At 31.1% G+C, this 13,081-nt stretch overlaps 1 protein-coding gene across 1 annotated transcript; it reads right to left on the bottom strand.

The window, feature by feature from the left end:
* Positions 1 to 545: 545 nt before the first annotated feature.
* LOC129309608 (phospho-2-dehydro-3-deoxyheptonate aldolase 2, chloroplastic) lies at positions 546 to 3,879 on the bottom strand. The gene is made up of 5 exons (XM_054951242.1): positions 3,242 to 3,879; positions 2,717 to 2,994; positions 2,268 to 2,544; positions 1,899 to 2,144; positions 546 to 1,292 (listed from the first exon to the last, which is right to left on the bottom strand). Exons 1-5 carry the CDS (start codon positions 3,794 to 3,796, stop codon positions 1,029 to 1,031), a joined length of 1,620 nt encoding a protein of 539 aa, XP_054807217.1. The 5' UTR covers positions 3,797 to 3,879; the 3' UTR covers positions 546 to 1,028.
* Between the last annotated feature and the right edge of the window lie 9,202 nt (positions 3,880 to 13,081).

The following is a 13,081-nucleotide window of genomic DNA, read 5'->3' on the forward strand; positions in this document are numbered from 1 at the left end:
ACTAGCTATTAGCTCAGTCAAGCAAAAAAAAAAAAGGAAATTGGGTTGGATTAGATCGCTTTGGATCAACAGTCGGATTGGGAACTGAAATCAAGTCAGAACCTCATTCAGTTTTTAAAAACCAGACCATTAAACAAAAATACCCTTTTTTATTTTTTTTAGAAATGACTAATTTTTTAATATATCATGTTGTATCATATGACTTATTAAATCATAATAAATTTAAAATATTTAATTTTATTTTAAGTTAAGTAAAAATTCCATATTTATTTTTTATATTTATTAATTATATACACCTATAATTTTTTAAATTTAATTTTATGTCACCAATTTATCCATTGATCCAACCCGATTGGATTATGTAAACTATGAACCGCTGGCTTTTTCAATTTAATATCCAACTTGTTTCTGAATTTATATCCAACTTGTTTCTGAAAACATTTTGAAGAACACTTGTGACATACTCTAGTGTCTAACTTCATAGAATATTACTGCGACATACGCGCAAAGCAAGATGAATGAGAAAACAACGTGACAGCCACACATTAAACGAAAGAAACCAATGAAATCTCTAAATAAATATGGCAAAAAAAGAATACAAGAAAAATGTAATTCAAGCAAATATTAAAGAAGAATGCATCGTGGACGTGCATACATAGGAAGCAAGCATATTGCTCTTGTACATCCATAATTTAGCACAATGGAGGACCAAAGTCTTAATAACTCTAACCTTATTTCGTAAAACGAAACATCATAGACAAACCATTGTCGCTCACTACGTGTACAAATCCCAAATGATTCAAAAGATCAAATAGAGAACAAATCCATGCACTGGATATGTGAAATGTACCCTCTTATGGCAGCCCATTGCAACACAATCTATGCACAAAAATCCAAAGCTCCGAATCAAGGCAGCCATTGTCTTCAGAATTTTGGAGGAAGACGAGCAACACTACCAACTTTATTTGCTACATGGATTATGAAGATGGCAACGTGGGAGAATCCAAAGCTGAGGCTTTACAGGGTGTCTATAAGCCCATTGAGAGAAGACGGCTTGTTCCCATCCTCCTCTTCCTTAGCCTGTCAGCTATAATGAAGGCAAGCTCAAGAGCTTGAGATGCATTGAGCCTTGGATCACAGTGTGTGTGGTAACGCGAGCTCAGATCATCGAAAGTCACGGCCCTGGATCCTCCAATGCACTCTGTCACATTCTGGCCTGTCATCTCTACATGAATGCCTCCAGCGTGGCTGCCTTCTTGCTCATGAACATCAAAGAACGCTCGCACCTCAGCCTGCCAAAACAGTTTTATACAATGAGCATATATCACCAACAAATATTAACTCCTAAAAGTAAAATCAAAGTCAAATTTATTTATGGGAAACTGGTTTTTGTTATCTGCCCCAGCAAATTTCCTTGGCAAGTCAACATATTAGCGAGATATTTGGATATTTGAATGGAATCAACTTTTCTTAATATTTTTTGGATGATGAATATACAGTCTCAATCCCGTTCAACCAACCAATATTGCGCACCACATCCTGTTCATACTAACACACTACTATGCAACCCATGGGATGAGAGATTTTCCATGAGTAGACAAAATGAAAATGACTTGTCTTCTGACGATGAGACATTTTCACCTAGTATGACGACAATCACTAGTACGGTGTGTGATACCAAAGCTATACGACAGCACTGTGCAATGTGCACCAAGACTGCTAAACCTACTCAAAATCGGGCATGTTATGATCATAAACATATAAATGAATTCATGTATATGTGAACTTTCAATCAGCCAGATGGTCTAACTGGTGGAAAGCTAGTATCCTACAAATGTAAAAGTAGCATATATGATCAATTTGATACTAAGTAAAAAGAAGTTGAGACGGTACTATACCAGGATTGCATCGAAGGGCCTTGTTTTGAGGCCACAGGGTGCCTTTATGGTATTGCCATGGCAAGGATCACAAACCCATGTCACTATTTGTCCAGCCCTACGCACAGCTCTGATCAAATGAGGGAGCTTGACTCTCAAGTTCTCAGCACCCATTCTAACAATAACTGTGATCCTCCCTGGCTTGTTGTGGGGATTCAAGATTTCAATGAGGTTGACTAGCTCATTTGGATCCATTTTGTTGCTCACCTGCATCCATCACAAGTGTTTCTATTTCAAGTATACTAACTTTGAAAGGGGAAAATCTTAGTACTAACTTTGAAAGGGGGAAAATCAGTACTAATAAAATCAGAAATCCTGAATTTCATGTACCTTGATTCCTAGAGGGTTAGCAATTCCTTTAAGGAACTCTACATGTGCGCCATCTAGTTGGCGTGTGCGCTCCCCAACCCAAACCAGGTGAGCAGAGCAATCATAATACAAGCCAGAGGTTGAATCCAACCTTGTCAACGACTGCTCATAAGGCAAAAGCAAGCACTCATGAGATGTCCAGAATTCAGTTGAAGTCATAAGTGGGTGGTCAAGAGTAAGCCCAGCAGCAGCCATGAAACCTAAGGCCTCATCAACCCGGTGAGCCAGTTCCTGGTACCTGTTCAACAATCCAAATAGCATACATCATAAAACAGTTCAAATTACAATATACTTTAAAAAACAGATGATAACAAAACCTCTGCAGCTTTCGGGATTTCTTTAATAAGCACTAATCAATCAGTTATATCCAACAATTAAGTCAGAATTTCAAACCTTCTAATATTGCTTACCTATCTCCCTGCTCGCTGTGCTCAGCAAAATCAAGATTCCACTGAGTGACCCTCTGCATTGCTGCATATCCTCCAGTGGCAAATGCCCTAAGCAGGTTCAGTGTAGCTGCAGATTGGCAATAAGCCCTAATCATCCTATGAGGGTCTGGAATTCTTGATTTCTCATCGAAAGCATCACCATTAATGTTGTCTCCCTTGTAGCTTGGCAACTTAACTCCGTCCTTCTCTTCAAACTGGTCTGATCTCGGCTTTGCAAATTGACCAGCCATTCTTCCCACCTAAAATGACAAATCACCCAACTCAAAAACTTCTAAAAGCAACCCAAAGTGGAATTTTACGATCCCAGAGTAATAAACATTGAAAGTAGAGTCTTCCTAAAATTACCGAACGTAAGGGAAACCGAAAGTGATCCCAAGCAAATGATACGAATTCAGTGACCACAGGATTTGGGAAGTACAATACAGCAAGATGAGTAGTGTTTAAATATAATTTGACATGCTAGACTGCTTTCAGAAATGATCTAACCTTAACAACAGGCATTTGCCCACCGAACATAAGAACAGCGCCCATCTGCAGAAGAACTCTGAAAGTATCCCTAATGTTATTGGCGCTGAACTCTTTGAAGCTCTCTGCACAATCCCCACCTTGGAGGAGGAAAGCATTGCCCATTGCGGCCTCAGCGATCCTCTCCTCCAAACTCCGAGCCTCACCGGCGAAGACGATCGGAGGGAACGACTCGATGGTCTTGAGCACCGATTCCAACTCATTATTATCAGGGTACTCGGGAAGGTGCAAGGCTTTCTTGGACTTCCAGCTATCCAATGTCCACTTAATGGTGCCAGCCGCCGGGGGCGCAGCAGTGGCGGCGGCAGCTGGGGCTGGCTTCTTGCCGCCGGCTACGGAGTTTTTGGGGGAATCTGCAGCGTGGACGGCTGAGATTCGTGGGAGAGATCTGGGTTGGTGGGTGGGTTTGGTGGAAACGAAGGCAAGAGAGGGTTGGTGGGAGTGCGAGGGGGTAGATAGAGTATGAACGTCACACAATGACTTGGAGGAGAGAGAAGATGCATTTGAGAGTGCCATGACGATCAAAGAAAAAGTGCTTTGGCTTCTCTTTCCTTTCTATTTGGTTTCGGCGCAAGGGAAAGACGAAGCCTGAGAAACTTGTGGAAGTGAGAGGATGAGTTTTATAGAGGTTTATGAAGAGCGCGTGCGGACGAATGAAAGTTCGGTAGGCTTCATGCTTCAACAGTCAAACAAAACGCTGCGAATGGCCGGGGGTAGTTGGAACCGGACAACAGACGAGGGCATTTTTGTAAATGACGTTTTTCCTACTAGTTGAGGGGGCATTGTTCACATTGATTTGCAACAGCATTTTGATGTAATCGTTATGGTTATTAGAGCCTTTCTTTCCTTTCGTTTTTCAAGGCTTGGCTTGCCATCCAATGCCCAAAAAAAAAAAAACAAAAAAACAAAATATAAAAACAATTTTTTTTTTTTTGGGAACCGACATAAAAATGTTTGGCGACATCGTATCGTGGAGAGACTTCTTTTGGCCACCTGTCAGTGGAGATATTAGGTCCTCTAATTTCAGTAATTTTTAATTTAATGTTCTAATTATAAAACAAAATTTTAATGTTCATGATTTAATCTCCATGATGCCGGATTTTATAGTGGGTTCTTGAAAAATACTAATGTTTTGCTGGTACATTAAAAACTTTAACTCAGTCATACCATCTGACATGGCCAAAGTGGTGGCCTAAAAATATTTTATTTCTAAATTCAAACTCTTATCTCTTAGAAGTTAATTTTAACAAAATTAGGTAGCATGCATTCACAATTTTTCTTCAATTTTTTAAATTGTTGAGCACTGATTCATTTATTTGAAATCTTTTTGCTACGGTATGTTTACAAAAACTGTATTATAAAACCATAATAAAACATGAATATCATGAATTATTAATATAATTGAAAAATTGTTAATATATTTCTAAGTATAGAATATAGGATTGGTTGACTAACATATTATACAACTTTAAATTAAGATTCGGAAGACTGTTGGACTTGAAATTATAGTCTTAATTTTTTAATTCTTACTCATTCTCAATTCTTGAGTCGAATTGAATCAGTGTTCAACTTCTGATATTTTGCCAAATATTCTTTCAAATTCTATTTATATTTCACTTTTAGAGTATTTTATTAAAATTAAAAAAAACTTTAAACCTTAACCCTTACTCCTAAGTAAAGATAAAAGAAATTATTTTTATTAACTTTTTTAATATTTAATAAGAAAAAAATAAAGATAAATATAAAAAATTATAAAATGTCTTATAAATAAAATTAAAATTAATATTTTCTCTTTTTTATAAATAGGGTTAGAATACATGTCACATGTATGGGCATTTTGGTAATTATGATATGACTATGACATCAAGCAGAACCAAATAGACTATATTGCCTTTGCTTGGATGTTGAAATAGTACACCTACCAAATTCAGCATATTCGAAGGGAATAACAGCAAGCATTTATTAAAAATAATAATAATTATTTAATTTTTATAATTTTAATTCAATTATAACTTAATTTTTTAATTTTAATTTATTATAATTTAATTTTTAAAATTTTAAATCAATTATAAATTAATTTTTGAACTTTATCTATTATAATTTAGTCTCTAAAGTTTCAACCTCTTATATATTAATCCTTATATTTTAAAAAATAAAATTATAAAGATTATAAATATTTTAAAATTTTTCCTTATTAATATTAATTTCAAAATTTAATAGGGCTTATTTTTCATTATAACATCAAATTTGTTGATTTCCGATATTTATGCATCATAATTAGACAGATTTCTTCGTATATTTGTGTGAAATCCAGGAGGCGTGAATAAATTGTTAATTACTTATAAAACTATAAGGGATGCTTATACAATTACAAATCAGCCCAATGAGGTATGTGTTTTAAAATGTAAATTGACGGTTGATTATAAACAATGCACCTCAATCGAAGTGGCTGGAGATTTATTACTCTTTTTGAAAATATCTTTTTTCAGAAAAAAAATCAAGCAACAGATTTTCAATTTTTTATGAGTTCTCAAGGAAACAAATTTGGTTGCGGATTGGATTGCGAAGATTTTAATTTGACAAGAGAGTTGGGTATTGTGAGTCTTGAGACTGCAAGCTCCTCTTCATGAAGATGGCGCTAAGATTCGAGATTCTTGATAGTTTTTTTGTCATTATTGTTTGCAGTAGTTTTTCTTTGTTTTGTTATGTTTCATGTCAAACTTGATTGTATTTATATATTAATTTGGTTAAAATATACATTTAATCTTTTAACTTGATATAATATTTCATATTAATCCCTTAACTTTATAAAATATCTTTTTAATTCTTTAATCATAATACTGTTAGTTTTATTTTAACAAATTTTTACATTAAACTTTTAAATATTGACAAAATATTTTTAAATATTGACATATTAAATTTAATTTTTTTTAAAATAACAATGATTGATATAAAAAATAATTATTTAAAACTAAAGATATTAAGATTAAAGGATTAAAAAGATACTTTAAAAATTTGAAGGATCAAATTAAAATTTTATATAAAATTAAAAAATTAAAAGTATATGTTAGCATATTAATTTTTAATTGAACCATGAATTTCTGATAGCAAATAAAACAAAAAAAAAAGATATTACGGCTCATTAATTTTTATTTTTTTGGGTTCCAAGAAAAAGTAAGCTGTATTTTATTAACACGTATTTTTGTGTGTGTGAAATTATCAGTATTTTTTGATGATAACAAAGACTAGTATCATTTGGGGTTTATAGGGCAAAAGCTCTTCTTGACTTGCTAATATATACAAAGGTTAGAATTTAAACTTTTAACCATTTGTTTAAGTCTATATTTTGTTGGAAGGGCACAAAAAGGGGAAGGAAGGGGAGATTACTGCTTTTGATTCTATTTAGAAGGTATAAAAAAATTTTTTTATCTTATTTATAAATCACTTCATTAAATTTTTATTACAGATTTTTTCATTTATCCTCCATTGAATGTTAGAGAAAAAGATATATTATTAAAGTATATGTATTTAATAGGAATAAAGTTAAGAACTTATTAAATTTTATGATAGAGTTAATGAATTTTAAAATTTTTATTAGTTCTGATAAAATATGTTAAAAGTGACTTATAAATAAGATTAGATCGAGAATTATTCTCTGAGATTATATTTATAAGATACCTTTTAGAAGTAATCTTTGATCAAAAATATAAGATACCTTATAATAATTAAATTAATTTTTTAATTTTATCCCTTCTTCATTAGCGTGAAGGTATTTAATGTAATTATATTATTATTTAAAGTTAATGGTAAAGATAAAAGTGCATCTCACTTTTTTATAATTAAAAAAATAATTTTTTTAAAATACGTGAAATGATTAAAAGTATTGTATAATAATAACCAAAGGGAGTATATTCTAACAAGTTTAATATTTCAACAATCAAATATATGAATTTTAAATGTAAAATGTAAAATGTAAAATTTAAAATTTAAAATTTAAATTTGTTGATCCAAATACTACCTTAATTAATTTAAATCAAACTTGTTAGAATCTCCATCACCTCCATTACCCTCCAACCAAATAGATCATAAATGATAGCTCTTATTCCCTTGCCATGACAAAGTGTGCTAGTAAATATTTTTTTATTCGTGATATATTAATGTTTCAGTAGCTAAAAAATAAACGTCAACTTTTTTGGCTAGAAAAAAAAAAAAAACCTTCAATTGGTTTATTTGTTAACGCATGGGAAATTAAAGATCCATAAATTCAAGGATGTCTGGTTTAAAGAAGAATATTCCATCTCATGATATTCCTTTTTTTTTTTTGAAAAAAATCAATATTTTAATTCCTATAACTTACAGTATACTGATTTTAAAATCAGTATCGACAGTTTAATTTTTTTAAAAAAAATTCAATACCTAATTCATCATTATAGTGCATTAAAAATATATGAAAATTTGGAGTGGTGCTAGATATATCGAATCAATTTGTCTAATTTTAAGATATGTAACATGTTAAGTAAAAATATTAAAGGAATTTTTTTTTAGTATGTATAAAGTCATTGTTGATAATAAAAATACCTTCTAATGGAGATTCAGATTAATCTAAACGTGATAATGGTTATTTTACCTTAATTTTATTGGGATAACAGCCCATGGAATTAAAAAAAAAAAAAAAGTATGGAAATTGGTCATTCAAGGTGTTTGCACCTGCGGACACGGCCACCAATAGACTGAGGTGTGAACGTTATGGTGAGTTGCAACAACAACGACATCAGGACAAACTTGGTAATGGCAGCATTTAATGGTAATTCATTCTTAATTTTTTTTTAAAAAAGAACAACAATAACTGATTTGAACATTCGTGTAGTATATTATTGGTGCTAAAGGATTTTTTTTTTTTTTTAACTTCAAGCCCAATAATTTTTAGAAGTCTTCAATTGCAAGTCTTTAAATATTAAGTAAAATACAGTGACTTTTCTTTTATTTTTTTTAAATCATAAAGGCCTCCCATTTGTTTTTAAAATCCACACTTTAGTTAAATTGTTAACATTGGTAAAAATATTTTGTTAAAGATTCTAAAATACTTAATTTTTATTTATAAATATGTTTAAAATTTTAAAATTATTGACTTGTCCTTACAATCTAATTGTCTACCACTCTCTTTTTATGAATATTTTAGTATGTCAATAGGTGAATAAATAATAAAAATTTTACTTCATTAGAAAATGTTAACTACATGTTTGAATTTTTAAAAAATTACTAAATAAATATGTTTACAAATTTAAATAAAATAGTAAAAAAATATATTCATGAATTTTTTGAATAATTTAAATGATGATAACATTTATGTTTAAAGAGGAGTATTTTAGTTCAACATATGTGACTTAACGATCAATTAATAGTTGAGTAGATGACAAATGAAATCTTAAAAATTGGAGGAGATATTTGTACTTTGTAACCATTCATACCAACCAGGGGAAGTCCGCATATGATTCAAAAATATAATGAAAGTATCTATAATTAAGGTAAAATAGAAGGTGAATCAAAGTATTTTTATCTTAAATTTTCTGCAATCATATTCTTTTCTTTTTGGTGTGTTACTATATAGAGCTATTAGATATCACCATCTCAATTTTAACGCACGCTTTAGTCTTATAATGCGCATTATGCCATATACACAGTTGATAATTACTAAAACAAACTTTCATATACCTGAATACATTATCATTATGAGTATGAGATTTTGAGATAGAAGTGTTCACGGGACGTGACTAATTCAACCTTGTCCCATATCCAGTTTTGAAAAATGAACGACATTGAATTTTTGTCCCACGTTCTACACATCTTGAAAGTCTTCCCATTCTGTTTGAAATCAAGACGAGATCAGGATGTCTTGATAAAGCAAATAAAATGTGAAAAAAAGATCTAGATAACATTTATTAAATTACATAATATGTTAAGTCTAAAATCAAAACAATATGAGTACATAAATTCAATATACTTATTGAGTTATACTCCTCTGGTCCTATTTATAGGGCAAAGAGAGAAGAAAAGATTTAGTCTTATTTATAGGGCATTTGTTAATTCCTAATGCTCCTCTTTACATTTTTATCCTTATCAAATGCTTTGAATAAAAATATCAATAATGAGATTTAAAAACACCTATTAAGGATAAAGATGAAAACTTGTTGAATTTTATGACAAAGTTAATGAAGTTTAAAATTTTTTTTGGTTATGGTAAAATATGCTGAAAGTGACTTATAAATAGAATCAAAGGAAATAATAACTATAATTTAAAGTAGAAGAATATAATCAAAACAACCACAACTTAAAGTCAAGTATATAACAACTACAGATGACCTTCAATCTACAAGTACCATAGCAACAATAGAATCATTAAGTTACATAGTTTAAGTAAGTAGATGGTTATTTAAAAATAAAATAAATAAACAAAAAATATATAGTATTAAATATTGATAAAAGAAAATAAAAAATATAATCATATATTTAGGAATGGATGGGATGTCCCATTAGTGATATCATATCTCATCTCATTTTGAATAATCTTTGGCATGTCCCACAAATTCTTGTCCCCCTTTTTCAAGGCTAGAATAGACTCATCTTGACATGATTAGGACAAAACCAAATCAATCAGGACAAAGACAAGCATAAACACCTCTACTTCAAGATATGTTGGACAACAAGAAGAATGGCAGTTTGGGATTAGTAGAGTAATTTTATTTTATTGAGACTAACAAATTGTGAGATTCTAATTTGGAATCTTTGGTCCATTAGTGCAAGGATTCATTGACCACCCACAATATGACCCTAACAATAAAGTTTAAAGAATTCACAACTCATATTCCTACATTTAATCTAAAAGTAATAAAAGAAAAATATTATTTAATATTGGGTTAAGAGGAAAAAATGTCACAGAAGTTTTTTTAAAAGGAGTACTTAGTACCCTTACATTTTAGAAAGAGTAATGTTGCCTTGAAAGTGTTAAAAATGGAGCAATGTTGCCCTTTTTTAACAGCCGACTAATGCTAACTTATAGCTAATTGAAAACTCTAATGACCTGACATTAGCAAGACAAATGTCAAGCATTGTCTAGTGTTCTTCGTCTAGATTCTGGATTAGATCATATCAGAAGCTCACCAAACATAGAAACTTGTTCAAATCGTTCACCTTCATCACGAACTAGGTCTTCCTTTTCAGTGATAGGAACATTGCAAAAGCTTATATTAGTAGGAAATCCACTATGTGATGCTCCCAAATATTCTCTAACCATAGAGATGGAATCGCAAATGACTCACCACCAAGGTTTATTGACACGTTGGTTCGAGCCAACACCACTATAACATCAAAATCATGATCATATATCTAGTCATCGAGGGTGCATGACAATACACAGTAGTGCATATAATGTGTAACATCCTGATCTTTAGATAATAAATACATTGTAAAATTTAAGTCTTATTGAGAATTTAAAAATAAAAATTTATATTATTTTAAGGTTTAAATTAAGGAATGAATTTCTATTTGAGGTTATTTAGGGTTAATAACATGTTTAGGTGTTTAATTATGGAATAAAGTTAGTCTAGAGCCATATAAGAGATATTTATTAGCTTAGCTTAGAATATAATTTATTTAATATACATATAATGCAAAATAAATAAATAAAAAATAAATAAATCAAATAATAATAAACGAAATATGAAATAAAAAATTATTTCATATATATATATATATATATGATACATGTTTTAAAAAGAAAGCAAGAAATGGAAGGGGGACATGGCTGTGGGACCCATGTCTTTATTTAATATTATATCCCTTCACCCTTTATGGTTTTCACATTTGCATAAAGAAAAGGAAATTGGCGTCTTCTTCTTTCTTCCTTTGTGTTTGTCCACTATTTTCATGTTCTTATTTAGTGCTCATCAGAGTAATGAGCATCGGGAGCTCATTGGGCAAAACAGTGAGTTTTAATAAGTGAGCAGATCTTGGCCATTGCTTTTTACATAATCTCAACTGTCCTTTTATAATTGATATTTAATATTCTTTTTAATTTTTTATTCCTCTTTCTCCCCAAATCATTTGCATTTCAGACTCAAGAGATTTCACACTAGACATATTCCTCCCCAAATCATTTCCATTCAGATTGCTCACACCAAGCTTCTTCCTCCCAAAATCAAAACCGTTCAACGTGCTCACACCAGGCTTCTTCCTCCCCAAATTGAAAGCAATCAGGGCGTTTGCACCAGACCTGTGATAGCACCAGCAAGACAGCAAAGAGCGTTCAGACCAAAGTCCTATAGTGGTAGTATCAGCAAGATGGTAACCCTCTGTAATTTGCAAATTTTGAAAGTTGAAGAGGTTTGACCATACGTAAGGCTTACTTAACTTAGAATACGCATATTCAACTCTCAGCATATATATTCATATCAAAGGCTCCTTACCTTCGAATTCATATAAATTGAAGTTATTAATTCCTTTAATTGACAGTATGAAGTGAACAAGCCCAGATGCAATTTTCCAGTTGGAGAATGAAAATTAAAGATTGTAGAGAATGTTTTCTTTAAATCTTTTTTCAAAATTTCTAATCTAGCAACTATGTTTTTAAGTAATCTTTTTCCTCCTTCAAAAAGAAAAAATATGGTTTATGCTATTGTGGTTTTTGTTAATTCTATAAAATTTTGTGATTGTAGGAATGTAATGAACATGTTGATTTTTCTAATGTTAAGGATTGAGCTTATGTTCTGCCTTACCTACTGCTTGCCGGTGGACACACAAAATTGCTGGAGACAAAAGGAAAATTTTCTATATAATATTTGTTATATTGAGAAGATACTAAAGCATAGTTGTTTGAGAAATTGATAAAATTAACCAGTTATGAAGACAGTTAGTCTTTTATATTTTTCCTTTCCATTCAAGTATCTAATTACAAGGTTCGAGTCCTAGTTACATGTATAATAATTCTAGATGAAACATATGAATGGGTAAGCTGGTTTAGGAATTTATGCTGGTAGCAATATTAGTTATATGTTTTTCTTTTGTAGGATAAGTTTATTTTCAATCCCTCCCTCTTTATATCAATTATTTACCTCTATTATGGTATTCTGCCACCTTGTAATAAAATTATGCTACTTGGTTATTGTACCTTTTCTAGTATTCATGATTGTAACTATGGCTTTTGTGTTTAGAGTTTTGCTTTTAAGAGTTCCAAATAATTTTTTTCATATCATTGTTACCAATTTGGATGATCAAACTAGTAATATGCAATTATGGCTATTTCAAAATTATTAGATTTAACTAGCATAGTTTCCCATTGCTATTGTCAATAGTCTATAGTCAATTATAAAGATGAAGTCTCTTTTCCTCCCTTCTTTAGTCCATCAAGTATTTCGATTCTTCACTTGTCCCTTTTTTTGAAAGAAATGGTATACTATGCTTTTGTCTCCTAAGCATTAAGATTTCATGCCTATAGTCACAATATTTGAAAATATATTTGAGTAAATTGCTATACTACACATGTAGCTAGCATAAGTGCCTGCCACAAATGGCTATTTGCTTGTCTCATCTCATGTCAAATTAAGGAAATGAATTTTCCTAGAACTCTCATGTCATTAGAAATTCTTCAACCTTCTAATTGACATGAATGGACAAAAATCTATTCCAATCCTCCTTGGTTTTTCTCTTCCCATCTCTTGTCAAATAAAGGAGTTTGGTAACTTTTATCAATGATGTACCTGTTGGTTATTGTGTGGCATTACAAGACAATAGATCTATATTTAATTA

Source organism: Prosopis cineraria, unplaced genomic scaffold (assembly GCF_029017545.1).
Source record: "Prosopis cineraria cultivar Desert tree isolate PC_DT_omini unplaced genomic scaffold, ASM2901754v1 PC4, whole genome shotgun sequence".
NCBI classification, from domain to species: domain Eukaryota; kingdom Viridiplantae; phylum Streptophyta; class Magnoliopsida; order Fabales; family Fabaceae; genus Prosopis; species Prosopis cineraria.